Source organism: Nuphar pumila, chromosome 12 (genome assembly GCF_984573655.1).
Source record: "Nuphar pumila chromosome 12, dmNupPumi1.hap1.1, whole genome shotgun sequence".
NCBI classification, from domain to species: domain Eukaryota; kingdom Viridiplantae; phylum Streptophyta; class Magnoliopsida; order Nymphaeales; family Nymphaeaceae; genus Nuphar; species Nuphar pumila.
In genome coordinates, this window is record NC_143260.1 from 3,723,305 (window position 1) to 3,744,792 (window position 21,488).

A 21,488-nucleotide genomic window follows, 5' to 3' on the forward strand; every position below is an offset into this window, starting at 1 on the left:
CTCTCACAGGGGGAAACATTTGTGGTACTTTGAATTTATTGCTAAAAAGCGTGATAAATTTTTGAGAAATTTCCATTTAGTTGTCAACCTTTTGCCCCTAATTTAAAAAATGACCCTCACATTGCTGAAATTTCAAATATTCCACTTTTTCTTAAAAATTGCTAAACAAGGAGTTGCATTTATTATTATGTTAAATCATAAGTCAAATTATAATAATCGCCTCAGCATTAAGAGATAAGGACGAATAAATAATTTTCAATTTTCAAAAGACAAAAGGAATCACATTTTTCAAGATGATGGATGCTGACCTGTGGTCCTTACGTGACTGTTTTCAGGAAAAGTATGACCCATATATGAAATTTCAAAAAAGTGAGGCTCATTTTTTAAATTAAAGACAAAAGGTTGGCCTTAGTTTTTCTATAAATTTTTTAAGCAAAAAAATGATTTTTATTGTGAAACTTTAAAAAAGGGCTCTTCTTTTCATGACAAGCATTAAATTCTAACAAGCAACCTTCTCAATGTCCAATAATTTTTATATTTAGTTATTAGTTTAATTCTGCATATTCATATTCTAATTTCTTAAACAATAAAAAAAATCTCAAAATCTTCTGGAGAAAACACATCTTTCAAAATATACTGATATTTTCTGGCTGAGAATATCCTGAAAAGGAGATACGTGACTATGTTTTTCTTGGGAAAACATTAATGGAGTACAGTACTCTCTAGTTGAATGAATCTCATATGTGTGTGAGCTTTATTTAGCCAATCTGACCACATGAATGAGTTTAACATGGCTCATTTATTATGAAATGCACTTTTGGGCATTAAATTTTGTATTCCTTAGAAAATCTCTTTATAAAATACCATTGGACCATCTAAAACGGAAGCAGATCAGGTCATGCTGAACATGAGCGTTTTTGCCCGTGCCGACATCGTGGCGGTCTGTTTGCATTTTGGATGAATGCCACGTGGTTTTGTTGACTTTTGAGCTTTTTAAAATGCAAATCGGATGGCCACGATGTCAGCATGAGCAAAAACGCTCATGTTCAGCATGACCTGATCTGCTTTCCCCTAAAACATGTTTGACTAAAAGAACCATACAGGTCATATCCATATCCTTAAGGCTTTCTTTTCCATGCCGAAAGGGGAAACCACCCTCGAGGTGGTAGACTGGGCTGATGTAAACCTATTGCACACCCCTTGCCCTCTGTTCGACTAAAAAAAATCATACTAGTCATATCCTTAAGGCTTTTCTTTTCCATGCAAAAAGGGAAAACCACCCTCGAGGTCATAGACCCCATTGGTGTAAACCTATGGCGCACCCCTTGCCTCCTGCAACTTCGGCTTTCACCAAGAGGATACCACCTGTGGCAGTCAAATATCAACTGTCCGTATGACGATCGAACCTGGTATCATATATGTAAGGCTTGATTCACACGCAAATCAATAAAATGTGAGGGAAGGGGTAGCCAATATTTCTCTCGCATTAGGGGCATTTTAAACAACAATTATTGTGTTCCAAAACAAGCTTTTTGAATGGGGCATGTTCAGTGTGAAGCTCTATCGAGTGAAATATATATTGAGTGTAAGAATGCGCGGTATACATTAGCTTGATCGGTAACTTGCAGTGACAACACGGCACGCGATAAACATCAGTATCATTGTTAGTACATCGCTGTGTGACGGTACAGACGAGAAACATTGTTTGGTTAAGTAATGTCAGCGGATCAAAAGCTTTTGAAGATTTGGTTAAGGACTTCTCAAATTAAAGGAGTGTGCCCCACACGTAACGATTGGATGCATAAGAGTGTATGTGGGTTAGAGTCAATTCTTTCAAAAATCACCTTAGGTAATTTCAATCGAGTACAGTAAATCAAGGTTGGACGAGTGAATCTTAAGCATCAATGAATGAGTTTGAATAGTGCTTTTTGTTACGGTGTTCAATTATCATAAGGTAGGTTTTCAAATTGAAGGTCGTAAGATATTATTTTTTCAATAACTAATGTGCATGAAATGGCTATATGCTTTATGACACACAAAGCTAAGGCAAAGTTTTTGCCTTTTTGAAAGTGATAGCTGGTATAAAACAATTATGCATTAAGTAGATGTGCTTGATTGATACCATGACAAATTAGTTGCGAATGACCCCGATAAAAAAAGGTTGCGACGGTAAGAAAGCATAGGCGGAGATGGGGGGCAGTCCTGCCTCCTTAAACAATTAATTTTTTTGTTTTTTTAAAGCCCAGTCCTAGCCCAGCCCTGATTCTATATGAAATAGATTTTTATTCATTTTTTTAGCCCAGCCCTGACTGCAGCAAATAGTTTGATTTGTATGAAATAGATTTTTATTAATAATTGTAGCCATTTCTTATTTTATCTAAAAAAAAAAAAATTTCGGGGGGCGCTGCCCCGGAACCCCCAGCTACCAAACCAGTTTTTTTTTTCCTAAACCCCTGTTCCCCCCCCCCCCCCCCCCCCCCCCACATGAATCCTAGCTACGCCACTGTAAGAAAGGATCGAACTCAATCCATCGGGCTATCTTTCCTGTACAACTTGTGACATCTATGAAAATAGGGCATCGACTCGACACTTAAAGGAAAAATAATAAGGTACCGTTACTTGTTATCAAATCTGTCTGAAGACTGGTTTTCTAAATGTTTTGTTGGTCACGCAAAATTTCATTCCACTTTCTGCCAAACAAAAAAAACGAGATATTATCCTCCTTCCCGCCAACTCTCACGCTTCATCAGAGAGTGAGGCGACCCCCCATCGAGCAACAACAATGGAGGATGGTGCAGAAACGCTAGAAAACAATGCAGAATGGTTCACAGACCCTAAAAAACCCTCCCCAAATTAGGTTTTCTTCTACCCTCTACCACAAACCCTTAATCGCGCCGCACCTTCCACGGCAACCCTTCAGCCGATGGCCGCCATCTCGCCTACCCTTCCCACCTACTTATCTAGGGCAACCCTTAGCGCCACCACCATCTTATCCTCTTGTAGTCTGGGAAGGATTTGTGGGTGTGCCCCAAAAGGTGGCGGAGGGTTTGGTGGGTTCTCCGCGGAATTGGTGGCGGGCGGGAGGAGAAGTTGCAGGAAGAAGCGGTCCAACGAGATTCCGGTCGTTCCTGACCGTCGGTTTCGCGATAACTGGCTAGCTTCGCTCGCTTCTCCAGCCGGCGATCCGAGCGAGGACGGCGGCAAAGAATCTCTGATCGTTTACAGCGAGGAGACGGTGAGGAGTCGCGGCCGTCTTGATTGGGCGATCGGCGTAGACCCGGACGTCTCGGGTGCTCTGGCGATCATCAAGGGCGATGGGGCGGAGTGCTCTGCGCAGGTAATTTTGTTTTTTTTTCTGGGGGTAGTTTTGGAAAAGGTGTTTCTTCTCCCGGAAGTTTTTCAGGTGCTTTTTCGTCATTTAATAAAAGTTTGAATGGCAATGGCGGGTTTTTTGCATTCGTTGCAGTATCTTGCTGGCTTGGGGGAGACAGGGGCGTTTTGGTCAATTTGTTGCGAATAGGGAAGTTTTGGTCATTTTGTGATTCTGTAGTCCAGAGTTGGATCTACGCTTCATTTTTCCAGGTTGGCAATATTGCCCCTCAAAATGACGAAAATGCCATTCCAAACGGCTAAAGAGCAGTAAAATTCAAAATTTCATGTTTACGTTAAAATAACTGATAACGACACTTTATATATAATATAACTAGGAGTATTTATAATGTTTGTAATATTTAACGGGTTAACAATCAGGAACTTTTTAACGGGTTAATATTTAGTGTTTGTGATATTCTGTTGAAATATATAATATAAATTACCATTTATAACGTCATGCATTTTAACGGGTTAATATTGTGGAAAGTCGGAGTTTAATTTGTTTTTTCTTGAAAGAAGAGTTTAATTTGTTGAGGTGGCAATATGCTTGTTTTTATGTGAAGAACTGCTATTCTCCTTTTCTTTTCCAGCTAACTTACTTGTTTGGCTTTCTTTTCTCTGCATTTTTATGGTAAGATTCATAAGGGTGAGGCTCTTCATGTTGGTAGGTTTTTGATAGTCCCCACTTGCAAGTGTTGGTTGGCAAGAGACTGCGGAAGCGCCTTGATGCGAAGTCCATTGTTCTGTTACTTCGTAGCATCAATGTACCAGCTGGTATGATACTCCCTCTGGGCCATTTTTCAATTGAATGACTTGGTGAAGTTGTATTTATGTTGGTTTTGGATTTGCAGTTTTGTGATTGATACATTTGAATATCTCAATACGATTTGCCTGTCCGGTCTTTGTTCTTTTACTAGTAAATGTTGTTGGGGTTTTGTCACAAAACTATTCAATTTAACCTTAGTTTTGTCCATTCTTTTCCTACAATTACCTAAGTTGGTGAGTTTTATTAAACCCTTCAAAAGTCTAGTATCACATTGAATAGTTGAGGGAACTTCACATGCTTTATATAGTGTATAAAAGAGCAGGGATCTATTCCATACAATCACAATCACAGAGTGTAGAATGATAGGAGACATGATTTTAAAGGTGGTTCCGTGAATGAGCACCAACCTTCATGAATATTCTCTCACACACAATAATCAATCACCAGTGTATGGGAGGTTCCACTACTTATAACAATTACATTGGTGGGGGACATCCCCTTCTCTCTAACCGATAAGGACAGTTAAGAGTCCTATTATAACGCATTCAGTAATCAAGGTGACTAGATTCTGATCTTCTATGAGATGTCCCTTCTGGAGAGATCTCCTGGATGTGGAACCGTCTGTAATGAGCTTGATTAGCTGACACATGTCATCTATTATCTAGAGTCTTGAACAGGGCAGGAATAGGACTCTTCTCATTAACGGAAGCATAACTGAGTGAAACTTTAGAGGGATTATCTTGAGAGGATTCTTCCTTAATTAATAATGCAGCTGGAGCGGATTTTGAAGTGGATCGAGATTTTGGATCTGATGTAACATCCCCCTTAAACCCAACAGGCTGGGACAGATGTTGAGTTTGAAATACAGCTCACAAAAATGATCTGAAGGAAGAGGTTTGGTCAAGATGTCAACAACTTGCTCCTGAGAGGGAATATGTTATAACAATAAACTTCCCTTTGTGGATGCAATCTTGAATAAAGTGAACATCAATTTCAACATGTTTGCTACGTTGATGAAAGACTGGATGTGCGACCATATAAGTTGCACTCACATTATCATACCACAAAATCAGTGTAGAAGATACATGAACTCTGAGTTCTTTTATAAGAAACTGAATCCAGATGAGCTCAGCTGCAACATTAGAAACTGCACGATACTCAACTTTTGTGCTGGACTTTGCAACTGTGGGCTGCTTCTTGGAACTCCATGACAGTATATTTGATCCAAGATATATTGCATAACCGCCTGTGGATTTTCTGTCATCTGGACAACCAACCCAATCTGCATCAGAAAAGGCAAAGACAGACATATTTTGTTGTACCGAAGGATACGTTTCACTGCTGACCAGTGATCTATTGTGGGCCTAGCCATGAACTGACAGACCTTGTTAACAACATATGATATATCTGGCCAGGAAAGAGTCAAGTACTGAAGATCACCAACAATACTTCGATATAATGTGGGTTCATAAAAAGCTATTCCAAAACTATTCGATAAAGTAATGGCAGGTGATAAAGGAGTCTGATTAGGCTTTGCACCACTCATTTCTTCACGGCTCAGTAGATCCACAATGTATTTGCATTGAGACAATAACAGTCCTTGAAGAATAGGGATAGCTTTGATTCCCAAAAAGAAATGCAAGTTGCCCAAATCATTGATAGCAAATGATTAACCCAATTTGAACACCAAGGAGTGAATAAAAGATTCTGAATTACCAGTCACCAAAATATCATCTACATAGATTAAAAGATAAGCAGTTAAAGTCCTTTTATGCAGAGTAAATAAAGACGTGTCAGTATGGGAGTTAACAAATCTCATGGCTAAAAGAGCATTACTTAACCATTGGTACCAATCTTTGGGTGCCTATTTCAAGCCATATGAAGCTTTCTTAAGTTTGCAAACACGTGGGGGATTGTTCGGATTTTGTCTCAAAACTATTGAATTAAACCTTAGTTTTGTCCATTCTTTTCCTACATTTACCTAAGTGAGTTTTATTGAACCCTTTGAAAGTTTAGTCCCACATTTAAGAGTTAAGACAACTTCACGTGCTTTATATAGTGTAGAGATGCATTTATGGGCAAGGCCCATTGGGAGCATATTAATTGAACTTTAGACTTTTGACTTTGGACCTTGAACTTGGATTTGGTTTAAGAGCCTTGACCAATCGTTTTGGACATAAGACCCAATTAACCCAAGCTGTTGGAGCCTCCTTTGACCTAGTCAAATGTTCCTGTATGACTCCTTTATTGCTCCAACGTTACTAAATCCTTCATCTTTATTCCAGGTGGTTGACCATTGACTTACCTCATTTTCTGGATGGATTTGATCATAGCAGGGTCATCTTTGACCTTTTAATTGCCCTTTTCATCTTTTGACTTAACCTAGCCTATAACTGAAATGAGATGATGATCTTCCAAACACGAACTGAGATTCGAAATGATGTCTTAACAAGACATTTACGCATAACCCTTAAGAAGGGTATAAAAGGAAACAAAAAAGAATAAAAATATTCTTTTATTGAACAAGGAGAAAGCAATGCTTAAGAAGCATTTTACATACATTAGGGTTGTACCCCTATATATACATAGTATGAGAGAGGGAGAGAATGAGGGACTCAATAGAGTCGTTGGACTCAGTTCAACGACTCTAAATAGAGTCGTTAGACTAGAGTCCAACGACTCTATTGCTAGTCAAGTCTTAACTAAGACTTGACTAGTTATGTCATTCTAGTTCAAATTGAACTAGATGACAAAATACAAAAAAACAAAAAAAAAAATACAGAAAAAGAAAAAATATTATATATATATATGTAATAATAATATACGTTTTAACACTCCCCCCTCAAACTTACGGTATAATGAGCGAAAGTTTGTCTAAGAAAAAGTAAAATCGGGGAGCAGCGAGAGGCTTTGTAAAGAAGTCTGCTAACTGATATTCTGAAGTACCATATGGAAGATCAATTGTCCCATGTAGATATTCTTCTCTGACGCAGTGATAATCCATTTCGATGTGTTTGGTGCGTTCGTGGAATGTTCTGTTACTTGCAATGTAGATCGTACTTTTGTTGTCATAGCACATCTGTGAAGCTTTTGTTGCTTCAGCTCCCATGTCAGCAAACAGTCGTCGGAGCCAAACTACTTCCATGGTCGTGGTTGCCATGACTCTGTATTCAGCTTCGGTGGATGATAGAGATACCTTATGTTGCTTTTTGCACCTTCACGAGATTAATGATTCACCTAAAAAAACACAAAAACCAATGGTTGAGTATCTATTATTGGGATCACCTCCCCAATCGACATCAGTATATGCAAGTAAATCAAGAGAGGAGGAAAAAGACATGAAAAGTCCTCGTGAAAGAGAGGACTGGATGTATCTGATAATACACATGACTGCTCCCACCATATGAACAGAAGTAGGAGCATGTTGAAACTGACTTGATGTGTGAACAACATGTGTTATATCTGGTTTGGTAATGGATAGATAGGAAAGTGCCCCGACAAGCTGTCTGTAAGGAGTAGGATCGTCAAGAAGATCTCCATCATCAATCTTCATTTTAACATTAACAACTTCTGGAGTGTCTACTTTCTTATCATCAGTAATACCAGACCTGGAAACAATGTCAAAAGCAAATTTAGTCTGAGATAATAAATATCCTCTAGGATAATAAGCAACTTCAATGCCTAAACAATATCTCAATAAGCCTAAATCAGTCATTTCAAAATGAGATTTAAGAAGTGTTTTGATCGTTTCAACTCCCTATTTATCGCTTCCACTGATGATCATATCATCCACTTAAGAAGCACAATGATTCCTGTATCAGAATTCTTAACAAACAAAGCAGTGTCAGTTAAACAGAATTGAAAACCAATATCATTCATAACACAACTAAACCTATCATACCAAGCTTTTAGTGCTTGTTTAAGTCCATAAAGGGTTTTTTCTAAGCGAAGGGCTTTACCCTTAAGAATACTTACACCAGGGAGGGGTTCCATGTATACTTCTTCAACTAGCTTTTCATTTAAAAAGGCTTTTTTGACATTCATTTGGAAAATGAACCATTTCTTGATAGAAGCTAAGACAATTAAGGTTCTGACAATTGTCATACGAGCAACAAGAGCAAAGGTTTCTTTATAATCAATGCCATATTCTTGGGCATAACCTTTGGCTATTAATCATGCTTTATATCTTTTAAGAGTGCCATCACTCTTGATTTTAATTTTATAAACCCATCGACATCCTATAGTTTTCTTCCTTGGAGGAAGACCTTGAATAGTCCATGTAGAAGCCTTTTCTAGTGCATCTAATTCAGCTTTCATGGCTTCTATCCATTTGACATCATTTTTTGCTTGGAGATATGTAGATGGTTCTTCATATGAGTGAATTAATGCAATGACTGCCCTATATGTAGGTGAGAAGGACTCGTATGACACAAACTTTCCTGGAGGCCTCGAGACTTGGGATGATCGTCTAGTTGAAATGTCATATTATTTTTCAAGTGCACATGGAGGATTAGACCCTTGTCGCCTGGAATATTGGATACTAGTGTCTCTATGAACTTCTTCATTGTCAACATTATGATCAAGATCAATAATTCCTTGATCATTATCAAAGTTATAGTCAAGATCATATTCATCAGATTTTGATGTCAGATCTAACAAAAAAGTGTACTCAGTGTCTTCCTTTTGTTTTTCAAAATCAAAGAAGCTCTCCTTTTCGAGAAAGGAAACATTTCTAGACACATATAATCTATTATTTTTGAAGTCAAAACACCTATAACCTTTCTGATTTTCAGCATATCCTAGAAAAGCACATGGAATCGCACGAGGGGAAAGTTTATCATTTTTGTCGGTAAATATGAAACATTTGCACCCAAATATTCTCAGTTTAGAGTAGTCTGAAGAAACGTTCATAAGTTTTTCAATGGGAGTGATATTTTGTAAAGAAGCAGATGACATCCTATTAATCAAATAGGTAGCAGTTAAGGCAGCTTCTGCCTAAAAGTCTTTCGGGACTTGATTTGCTATTAATAAAGTCCTAGTGGTTTTCATAATATGGCGATGTTTACGTTCTGCTAACACATTTTATTAAGGTGTATAAGGACAAGATCTTTGATGTGTGATGCCATGTGACTTAAGATAATTTTTAAAATCTGTGGATAAAAACTCTCCTCCTGAATCTGTGCGAAAAAAGGTAATATCATTTTGAAACTTGTTTTTAACCATATTATAAAATGTTAGAAAGTATGAAAATACTTCAGACTTATGTTTAAGAAAGTAAATCCACGTATCTCGAGAGAAATTATTGACAAAAATAACATAGTAAGCAAATCCTCCATTAGAAATTACTGGTGCAGGACCCCAAACATCTGAGTGCACTAATTCAAGTGGTTTTGAAGAGAAAAAAGTTCTGTTATGAAATGATAATCTTTTCATTTTGCCAAGAATACAATCTTTACAGTCAAATGATTCAGAGTTACAAAATTTTCCTAGATTTGGAAAAAGTTGGATTTTGGCTATATGTGGGTGACCAAGTCTCTTATGCCACAGTTTCAACTCAATTTTCTAAATATTATAGCAAAAACCATTCTTCGGCATTTTCGAAAAATTCATGTAATAGAGTTCTCCTTCTCTATGACCTTCCCCAATCAGCTTGTCTGACTGACGATCATGTACCCAACAACCATGAGAAGAAAATGAAATATTACACCCATAGTCAGAAATTTGAGATACAGATAAAAGATTTAAATTCAATTTGGGAACATATCTAATTTTTGGAATAGATTTTTTTTTTGTTTTATAATTTTTTTCAAAATTTCCTATTCCTTCTATTTCAAGAGAAGTCCCATCGGCTGTAAAAACCTTTGACACACTTGTTTTGTTTTTAACACATTCGGATAAACTTTGATTATTTGGGGTCATATGAAAAGATGCACCAGAGTCAAGGAGCCAAGAAATTTTACCTGGATCGGAAAAAGATGAGGTTGCTACGCCGGTTGAAGCTTCAGATGAAGAAGAGACACTTTTGATGAGAGGCTGAAGAATCTCCATTAGTTGGGCCATGGAAACTGGTGCATCTTGATCTTTGTGCTCCGATCCAGCAATTGTAGCTCTTTTCTCTCTCAGCTCCTTAAGTTTGGGACATTGTGTAACGCCCCGAAATTTTAACCCAGATTTTTGAGGATTTTTTTTTTTAAAGCGGAAACAACAAATGATTACACGGTTAAGCATTTCAGAACGATACAGGAAAGTAAAAGCAAACCACACCATTTATTCTTATTTTAAAAATAATAGAATCAGAGTTTTCACATCATAAGTCTCAAAATAAAACTTTCCAATCCTAAAGAAAGTAGGGCCGCCAGGAAACAAATAAATCCAGTCATGGTCAGCGCCTCATCCTGATTCGCCCCTGGACTACTCTGAGCCTGAAAATGATAAAAATTATAGGAATTAGACTACCACGTCTAAGTAGGAAAACTGTAATTATTCTTGCAAGTAAATCATGTGTCAGGTATGATGTGGGTGTTGTGTTGGAATTTCAGTCTAATCATAACACATAGGGAATTCGATGCAATAGCAATAATAGACATATATCTGAATAGAAAGGTAGATTATGTAACAGTTTATACTTAAGCACAAAAAGCATTTTTTTTTCTCAACTACAACAATTAAACAAGGTATTAAGCAATTAAAACAGAACTTACACTAGCATGAATAACATTTATATAACATCCATAATATGAATTCAATTAACTAATATATGCACAGTTATGATGTTGTTTTATCATAAGCACCGAATATACAACATGATGAAAAAGTAAACAGTTGTCTCTTTAATGACTCCAACACAGTGATACCTAACTGTTCTAGTTAATGTTTATCTTTTCTTATCCCGCGGGTACACACGGGCCAAGGCAACCATCACAGAAGAGAACGTTCGGGGGTATATTATTCAAGGTTGTTTTATTAACCCGAACATTCTAACTGTGACTGAAATCCCAAGGCAGCGACCAGTGACCGAGAGAAACTCCCAAAGGCCAAAACCAAAACAGGATGCATTCCTAACTTCTGCAGAAGAACATGGAACTACCGCCTAGGACACAATTGGTAGTCCGGGTCCCCCGACTCTGAGGACTGGGACCAACGAGTCGCTTTACGCTCGAAACCAACACACATGTCCCCAGAGGTTTGTACCACTTACCCTCTCCAAGGTAAGCCCGAATCTGAGTGGGTTAATCTTTCCATTTAGTTAATTTCCCGAAGTATGGGACATTTCCCCAACTTCTTTCTACCATCGTAGTAGTAGGATTTTCAACCTTAGTCATTTTACCCAGGTGTATAGAACAGTCTCAGTCATTTGTCATTTTAATTGCATAACCCACCCACAGTGCTTCGGTGCCTTTAAACCAGTCAAGCACACAAGTTATTATTTAATTTCCTTCCCAATATACTTGAACCAGACCACACGCCTTCATTAGGTACTTAACCCGTATCGGGTAATCCAAACTGTCTTGCCCATTAGGCAGGGCACATGTCTAAAGATTGCAGCGTACACCAAGTTATGTGTTGAATCAACATCTAATATGTAACAGCTTCTATGAATGCTCAGCATAATTTATTATCATGTAGGGTCTCAATATGAAAATTTCCCACAAACATAGTAACTACCAGTATCTTCGATAGTGAACATGAGTTATCATAAGCATGCCATATCTCCCAACATAATACATAGACAAAAATAGGCTAACAGGTATTTACCTAGACAAGTTAGGGTTTACATAATGAAATAGTGTCAATCGGCCAGCATAAACGTGCTGTATTTTACAGGATGAAACCCTTAGCATCTGTCCACACAATTTATGTTATGTTTAACACAGGTTTACATAATGATTTAATCAACATAGGCTGATTATAACCTATGTTAAGTTCAGCATAACTTTACAGAATGAAGTAATCAACATCAGACAATCATAAACTATGATGATTCAGCATAGCTTTACAGACTAAACCATCAACATGGAGCAATAACCAGAATATCAAGTGGGTGGTCAGAATTTACATGGACAACTTATAATCACAAGGCAACAGCTGTACCAATCGGCCAACATAAATCAACACAAGCATGATATATGTTTCAGAATAAGAAAAATATGATCTGTTAAACAAGATTTTTCATAAACCTAATTTGTATTAATCATTATCAAGATTTGATTTTTAGCAGTTCAGCCATATGAACCAAGTGTTATTTAACATTTCAGTTCAACTAGAATACAGCCTGCACAATGACTATCTACTTAGTCATTTACTGTACCTTAAAGAATCAATAAGTATTTAATAACCTGTCTTGTTACATAGGAAAATAAATAAGGAGCATATTCCATACAACCAAATGCACCAAAACTGTTAATAATTTAGCTACCCTACAACCTATACACCAAGAAATTCGATTTAGCTTTGAGAAGAACCTCACACCAGAACTGCACAATAGTATAACATGCCATAAACCCCGAATTTATCCTGTCGTCTATAAGAATAAGTGCCTAATTTAGTGAAATGTCTGCTACCCGGGTTACACCACAACTTACTATCAGGAAAATGACAAAAAGAATCTTGCACTATCGTGTTTCATGCAACTAATTGAGTGCAATATTGTATGCAGGGATTTGGAGTTTATAAAATACATTCAGGATGCTAATATAGTTACTAAGACAAGAAAAAAAAAACATTCACACCACACTCCGAAAACCAACAGGTAACCAGCAACCTACCCCGAATCTTGATGGACGATGCCGCAGCATTTAAACACAGAATCATTCCTTAGTTTAAGATATCACCTAAACCACCTTTGGTACAACCCCCCACACGCACCACGCTAAAAAAAAAAGAAATCTGAAACCCCCAAATTGTAAATTTGGGGTTTCGGTTTGTGGTTGACAGAAAACCCCAACACTAGAGATTTTTCCCCCTTGCAAATCGACTGATTTGGGTTTTGGACAACCCACACTCCACCAAACCCATGATTAACCTGAAAAAAAAGTCACAGGAAACCTACCATTTTCCGGCGAAGTTGTTGCGGCAGCTACGAGAGGGGTCGGTCGGCCTGGACAGCACCACCACCGGCGAGGTTGGCTCCTCACTGCAAGGCCTCGAGCTGCGGCTTGGGATTGGAGGGAGCTTCGAGGTTTAGAAAGGTAGAAAAGGGTGAGAGAGAGAATGGGACAGCGAGAGAGGGAGAAGGAAGGGTTCGGGGTCCCCCTTTGTAGGTGGATGGCCCCCCGAAAAGGAAGGGAAGCACACCCTCCCGGCGGCTGTGGGGTGCTCCCCCACCTCCCATCTCCTTAGGTGTTAGGGTTCGGCTGAACCCTAACACCCGTTGTCGCAAGGGAGAGGGTTTCCCCTCTAAAAAAAATTTTATCGGGCAACCCATATCGGGTTGCCCCCCTTATTAACCCCTCTTTTCATTTAACAGGGTGTGGGTCGGTTCGGGTCCGACCCACGACCCGAAATGCTGGACCCAAATTTGATTTGGGTCCGGGTCGCTTAACCAGCAGTGGACCCAAGAGTTGGATCCACTTGGGTCCGAACCGTGGATTTGAAATATCTAATTTCTTAAATATTTATTTATATACTATTTCTAAAATACTCTAATATCCGAAATTTTCTTTTGGGTCCAATAACGGATCCTAGGCCCAAATCCACATAATTCTTAAGTTTTTAGTGTAAAATTTGTGGTTCTTACACATTGTGGCCTGTAGTGTCCCGGTTCATGACAATGATGACAAATAACTTTCTTCTTATCATAGTCACCATTTTGACGATTAAAGTGAAGAGGTCTATAGGATCGAACATGATTCCCTGGTCTAGACACAGCTAGAACAGAATCATCTTCAGTTTTAGAAGAACCTTTCTGGAGACGATTTTCTTCCATTATTAATTCTTCAATAGTTTCAACAATAGAAGAAAATTTTCCCTGGTGAAGGAGGGCCGATTTAGTGGTTTCAAATTCCAGCCTCAATCCAGTTATAAACTGGTAAAAATGTTCAGCATCGAGTTGTTTCTGACGAAGCTCGATGTCTTCGGTACAATGCCACTTTGGTTCTAAAAGGGAAAGTTCTTCCCAAAGTTCGGACAAACCATTATAATATTCACGAATTGTTTTGTTTCCTTGGGTTATCATTCAAACTTTTTCTTGGAGATTGCATACATCTTTAAGGGAATACATATTTTTAAGGTATTCCCATGCCTTATTGGCACAATCAAACTTGGCAAGACTTGAGCATTTTTTAATGTCAACGCTATTGATAAGCCATGACATTATCTTCACATGAGATATTCTCCACTCTTTTCATTTTTTCTCGTAAGAGGTTAGAGCCTTGATTTTCTCTTCTTCCGATAGAGGAACCTCTTTATCTCCCTCCTTTTTAGTAAGAGATAGCTTAGGTTCCGAATCGGAACCATCCACAATCCCCCATAGGCCTTTTCCCCATATATGGTGCTTCATGATTGAAGCCCATGTTACATAGTTTGTATCCCTCAATTTTATAGGCATGATGGTGACTTTATTATTGTCATCCATCGATTTCAAGGAGAGAGAAAGAATAGGGATAAAAGAGAAACAAGAAGAGAAGTGAGAAAAAGAAAGAGATACAATACAACAAGATGTGAAATCTTTCCCAATGAAGTGATAAAACACTTCTCTTCAAGTGGCGAACACTTTTGCAAATGGGCACGGAAATCGATGCAGCTTTTCTTTAAGGTCTAATACTTCTGCGGCTCTGATACCATGAAATGAGATGACGATCTTCCAAACATGAACTGAGATTCGAAATGATGTCTTAACAAAACATTTAAACATAACCCTTCAGAAGGGTATAAAAGGAAACAAAAAAGAATAAAAATATTCTTTTATTGAACAAGGAGAAAGCAATGCTTAAGAAGCATTTTACATACATTACAAGAGGGGTTGTACCCCTATATATACACAATATGAGAGAGGGAGAAAATGAGGGACTCAATAGAGTCGTTGGACTCAGTCCAGCGGCTCTAAATAGAGCCGTTAGACTAGAGTCCAACGACTCTATTGCTAGTCAAGTCTTAACTAAGACTTGACTAGTTATGTCATTCTAGTTCAAATTGAACTAGATGACAAAATACAAAAAACAGAAAAATAAAAAATATTATATATATATAATAATATACATTTTAACAATAACCACCCTTCTCCTAGCTGTTGGGGCCTTTATTGCTAGCCGTTTGGCCATTAAGGGCCATTCATTGCAAGCCGTTTGGTTTCTTTTATGAAGCTGGTGGGGCTGGGGCCCATATATACCTTAGTTCTCTCCCATTCTTCTCATCGCTCACATGCTCTCCTCTCTTCTTTCCTCTCACTCTCTCTCTTTCCCACGAGCTCCCTAGCTCATACGAGCCTACTCTCTCTCTCTCTAGTGCTCTTCCTATCCCTCTCTCTAGTTGGTTCAGACATTGACTTAGTCAAGACTTTGTTTAAGTTGACCCTAGGATCTAGGCCTAGCCTAGGGTCTAAGCCTATGTTGAGCCTAGGGTTTACCTAACCTAGTGAATAGGCTATTCAAGGTGGTCTGTGTCAAGTTACTCGGTCTCACTCAGTACAAGGCGTAGACCGACCTTCTCGAGTAGGCGAAAGCTCGGTTATATCCTGGGAGCGAGGTTGCACGAATACCCATTTGCACCAAGGACATGGTCCTAAGTGGGGCAACTATCGCTTTAAAGATATCACGTCTAATGCGTGCCTCTTAGCATACCTGGTTCAAGCTCAATTGCCATACCCACTGAGATAATTTTCTAACAAATGTAACTTGCTGCATCTTATTAGAAAATAAGATAAAACTTTTGTCCCAAAAACGATACATCTAGCATAATCAGAAGTGCAGTTCCCACACTTCTCAGGGTCATGACTATAGAATATGAATCACTCATTTCTTGAAAAAAAGAATATGAATCACTTATCTTTCTCTTGTGTGTGTGTGTGCATGCATGGATGTGAAGGAGTGTGTGCATGTTCGTGTGTGTTACTGTCAAAATATATCTTCTTTCAGTTAGAAAGAGAGGTCTTGTGTTATTTCAATTTCTTGCACTTTAATGGTTCTGGATGCATCATAAAGATGTGGACATTATTTAGAGAAGATGTTAATCCTTAATTTAGTTACTTGAAATAATAATGTTTCAGGAACTACTGCATATATCGAGCAATCAACACCTTTTCCAAAAGATGGCAAACAGGTATTTCTGACATAATGTGTGCTCTCATTTTCTTCTAATGTTATTTGCTGTGTGATGGTATTATCTTTTCACGGACCTAAATCATATTTCCCCTAGTAAACTCTCTTGTGATCATTACCTCAATACCATCATAGATAATCATCCCTGTCATTATTAAGACTATCATCATGTTCATCAAATGCCTTCATCAAGAGAATCACATTTATCATCCCTATCATCATGTTCATCAAATGCCTTCATCATCAAGAGAATCACATTTATCATTATTATTGCCTTGTTGATAACTCATTATCATCACAATCACCTTAGGTTTTCTTCAGCCATTAAATTATCATCACTGTCATCGTCATCATCTCCATCATAGGCATCAACCCCTCACCCCCCTCGTCACTCATTACATTACATCAAGGCCACCATTAACATTTTCAGTGTCGTCAAATATCATGATCACTAACACCACATCACCACCAACATCATCATTATCATCAAGTGACAACCACCACTGCCTCTCTCTCTTGCACACAGTATGAACACACATAAATGTCAGCTTCAGATTATGCTATTACTATGGCTTTGATTTATTTTTACTGCTTTGGAAATGGCATGATAAAAATAACCACAGCTTGTTCTGCTATTTAATAGGGCTGGTGGAGTGGAGGGTTTGGATATGGATTGTGGATTGGTATATTAGTTGCCTCTGGATTTTCAATTGTTCCTGTGTCATCTGTCCTTTGGAAGACACATTTTGAACTTGCAGGAAGTTCCTCAAGTAAGGTTAGTCTATTATTTACTTTTTGGATGATGTGGTCTTAAGCAGTATTAGTACATGAAAGGAGGTCTAGCACAACTTTCTCAGTATGACGCCAAGTGTCCGAACCATCAGACCTTTCTCGAGGTTTGTAATTGAGCATATACAGGTACATTGGCGTGTAGACGGTTTGATGGAAACATTTGGTTATGGATCTCAGATACGAGGGATCTGTTTCATGGTGGGACCCACAAACCATATTGAACTAGATCTGAAGTATCATTAACGTTAACTTTTTTATGTGTTATCAACCACCATTAGATTTATCTACTGATAGAATGATCGCACAACTTTCAAATCATTACTAAGAACACAAATTTATTGTTAAACATAGGGTCATGAGTAAAGTTTTGCCTTTTCTTTTACTAGTTATGTATACTTTTCTGTTTTGTAATGCTAGACTTCAAGTCATTTACAAACTAATTTGCAAGGGATGATGTTGCTTTTCCTTCCCGTGAAACAATTGGCTGTCTTGCATGGGTCATGATACTCCCAAAACTTACAATAACTACCTGGTAGCTGCTGGTATTACAAATAAGAAATGTAAGAATGTTAGATAGGGTTGTGGAGATGAGGGCTATATGTAGCAAGTGCATAACAGCACAAGTTACAATGAACTGGGATGATACAATTGCAGAAATCTAGTCCTTGCATTTGGTTGTCTACACTAATTACAAGTCATCATTACTGATTGAATTGGTTGTGTTTATTTTCTTGATCTGCATTGTCATTTGATGATTTACTTATGGACGCAAAGAGATGCATATTTTAGGAGTTCTCTTGTTTAAAGTCGTTGCATTTGATACTCTTGATTGTTTTTCACGTACAATGTCAGCTTCTAAGTATGTACAAGTGTTGTATGATAGTAAAGTTGTCAATTGTTATATTGTTCCACATTTCTGTAACAATGTAATAAGATGCACGGTTCCTGGGCTTTGTGCAAAAGTTACATTAATTGGATAGATAGACTACTCAAGTTAAGATTTTGTATTTCAGCAATTTAAATATGCAAGTATTTGACAGGATGACAGCAGGAAGGCAGCGTGTGAGCTATTTCCTTCACTGGGTTCCATGTTCAAGAGAAAAATGGACCATGGTCAGTTTCACTCTTGTGTTTGGTTCTTGTCTCGTTTAGACATGCCATGTAACTATTGTTGATTCAAATGTAAGGATGTGGATTCTAATTTCAGAATAGAATTCATTTTTCAACTCCAATATATTCTCTCCTCTGTGCTTCTCTTCCATGTTGCTAAGTTGTACTATCTCCAATTTCTGCAGGTCGAGCAGAGGCTTTATTAATTGCTGCTTACGGGAAAGGTCTGAGAAGAGTACAAGAAACACAGTAGCTTATTAGAAACAAAACTTTGTTCTGGAAGTTGCCCTATTCATTTTATTTTATGACATCCATCCTTACTTATCATAAGTGCTAAGTTTTAATTTTGAGGAAATTTTTGGGATCTAGTTCAATCTTCCACATTGGTTAAGTTTTTTATTGCCTGAATGACTGTTATGTGATGGTATTGATGGCCTCTCTAACCAGTTCTCCTATCAGTCTGACACCAAAGTCGATGTTCTCAATCCTTTTGGTCTTGGGTTCCCACTGTCTATTTTTCAATGTTTAACTCTTGATGGCCCTAGTCCATGACGTTTGTTTGTCATGGGGCCATGAAACTGGTTGGCCATGCTGTAAACACTACATTCGAAAAAAGGCAAAAATATACACATTTGATTTACCATATTGCAGTATGGACATCGTCTTTGGGAGCAGCAAGACATCTTTAAAAAATTCATTCTTCCTTTGACATGTTATCTTCTAATTCTGTAGCCTCTATAGATTAGTTGGGCATAGAGGATTTCATTCCATGTATCCGGCACTCCAGGTAAGCACCAGTGGCTGCAATCTTCGATTATTGGTTCAGGCGTGCCTGGTTCACGGTGAATTGAAGGGTGGCCATCTTTCCTGAACTCTGTCAAGTAAGTTATGTTGAGAAATATAACATTTTTGCTTGGATGCTTCATCTGCTTGATTGTATCATGAACTATCTGATTCTGCCATGGTTCTTCTTCAAGTTCTGTCAAATTTGTTTCAGGTTCTCTATTTGAGCTACAAGTCCCTCCTTCATTCCATGCCTCTCTGCAAATTTTATTCAATTGATAAATTATCCTGTCCCCATGAGTATGAATGTTGAAATTATGATAACTATTGTCCTTACTTGAAATGGACTGAGGAATAGCTCCGGAAGAAGATGTGGCTCTTTTGTAAGTTTACTTCCTGAACAACCCATTTTTTCCAAGTCTTTAATGACTTCTGGAATGCGGACACTGTATCCATTGTCATGTTGATTACTCCTCCTTCCTGAAAATAAATGCCTCTGGTGCACAGTGAAAAAACAGCTGAGTAACTTGAAAAAGATTCAGATATAAGTTCTTGAGGCGATCAATGACCTGGGGGCATTCACCCAATGTGTTCTAGGATATCATCTGGATTCTGGACCATGAATTTTAAAAACTGCAGCTTAGTTAATGATCGTTTGGGTCCTTCCAGCCATTTGAACAATAGCTTAAGTTGTCCAGATGCTATCCAATGAAGCACTTTCAGTTGCGTTTTTTATTCAGAGGCTTGTACTTACAGATTCATTGTCTTGTCAGGAGTCCACCAATGGCCAGCATTAAAAACTAGAACATCTGAATTTATCCATTTTTTGGAAAACCAGTGAATTTTATCTACTCGAACAGCCTTCTGAATTTTGGCTGAAGAATTTTTTGGAGGGCGGTCTAAGGTAACCAGAAAAGGGTCTCTGTAGTACTCTATGGTGCAATTGAATTCTTCAAACTTGATGGCCAGATAGCCCTTGTGTTTACTTATAGGATTTCCATTCATTTCATATATGGCTGACTTGTTTGAGACAGTTTGTGCAAGCATACAGATCAAGGACTCCCAGTGGTTTCTCCCAATGGAATCACCAACAAATACCAATCGGCCATTTCTGCTTCTCTCTAGCATATCTCTGGCATCAAATCTGTAATGTAAACCACAGCAAAATAAGCAAGGCAAATTCAACAGCAGGTGAGCAGGAAAAAGAATCCCTGTATGATCTGTCCAGAGCTTTGTGGTTATCTAAGCGAACATTAGTTTGAAGACTGAGGCTTTGAGGGCAATCAGACATGCATGAGCTTGATCTCTGAGCTGCAGGACTCGAAAGTCAAACTGATTAGGCTGGGGATTAACTTTGGAAGCTGGTCAAGTCATTCTGAGTCCATGTTTGTATCAAAAGATTTGAAAACTGAGACTCATATGAACAATGTGGTAATGCTTGGACTCATGTTGATTATTCATGCATCATCTGTGGCACTGCACTTGGCCTGGATGAGCCGAATCTTGAATGGTTTAACCATTAGTAGTTGCGCATGTGAGCCATTCAACCTGCTAGTCTCGTGTAGTCCTATTACAAGCTCAGCATATGGCCCTCACTTAGAACTGAGATCTAATTTAAGTTTGAAAGAGATTGATGACTTGAGAATACTTTGATGTGAACCAAGATCGAGAAAAAGGGAGCACAGGAGAACTTGGATGATTTGGTTGGATTGCCCGAGTCCAGGAGAGCATGGGACATGACCCAGGTGGCTCTGATATGAGTCTTTGACCACCTTTCCTGCAAGTTACCTGAAGCCAGTGGGGCTCAAGACATGGCCACAAGTAGGTCAAGTTGCCCAAGTTGGTAATGAGTTTTCAAACATGTTCAAGAACACACTTTCCCTTGAACAGGATGTGGGGAGATGGTTGCATTGATCTGGGCAACCTGATACTCTATGGACTTTAACTCTTCCAAGTCCTCGTGTTCCTTAGTTAAGTTTATACAGGATGAAGCTCAAAAGACGGTCCATGAGAGTCTTCAGCATTGGCCTGCTGGTTTCCTGGCAACTAGTACCCAGTCCAGACCATGCCTATCATGAAGGTGTACTCGGTTCAAGCAATCAAACTGAAACTAAAATATAAAAGAAATTAGAAATCAAACCAATGCAGATTAATCTTCCTACTTTGGGAGGTCGCATCCAAAAGGCTGCCATCTCCACTTTTGATACTCCATGTCTGTCCTGCCATTTTGTTGGCACCTGAATCCAGGATCAAGAAATGGGCAATCCTCCTTATAACTGAACCTTGGGTGGTCTTCGTCATAGACCCATCTACCATTAGAGTAATCACAAGCTTCCTTGATGACTGATCCATGTTTTGGGGTTGAACTGAAAGAGAGGTATCCAAGATGAAGGAGAGGTTGTATCTGGAAG

At 38.4% G+C, this 21,488-nt stretch overlaps 2 protein-coding genes across 3 annotated transcripts; one reads left to right on the forward strand and one right to left on the reverse strand.

Moving 5' to 3' along the window:
• The first annotated feature begins 2,185 nt into the window (after positions 1-2,185).
• LOC149819693 (Holliday junction resolvase MOC1, chloroplastic-like) lies at positions 2,186-18,677 on the forward strand. Of its 2 annotated transcripts, none has more exons than XM_089982342.1 (6): positions 2,186-3,337; positions 4,041-4,146; positions 16,341-16,393; positions 17,036-17,167; positions 18,225-18,297; positions 18,480-18,677. In XM_089982342.1, the coding sequence occupies exons 1-6, from the start codon at positions 2,924-2,926 to the stop codon at positions 18,545-18,547; spliced, it is 846 nt and encodes a 281-aa protein (XP_089838468.1). In that variant the 5' UTR covers positions 2,186-2,923; the 3' UTR covers positions 18,548-18,677. The 2 variants fall into 2 exon arrangements, with proteins under 2 accessions (XP_089838468.1, XP_089838469.1); XM_089982343.1 differs by having other exon boundaries at positions 2,191-3,337; positions 18,225-18,366.
• Positions 18,678-18,816: 139 nt separating this feature from the next.
• On the reverse strand, positions 18,817-21,194 carry LOC149819694 (protein trichome birefringence-like 8). Its single transcript, XM_089982341.1, has 3 exons — positions 19,832-21,194; positions 19,415-19,573; positions 18,817-19,335 (listed from the first exon to the last, which is right to left on the reverse strand). The coding sequence occupies exons 1-3, from the start codon at positions 20,203-20,205 to the stop codon at positions 19,008-19,010; spliced, it is 861 nt and encodes a 286-aa protein (XP_089838467.1). The 5' UTR covers positions 20,206-21,194; the 3' UTR covers positions 18,817-19,007.
• Between the last annotated feature and the right edge of the window lie 294 nt (positions 21,195-21,488).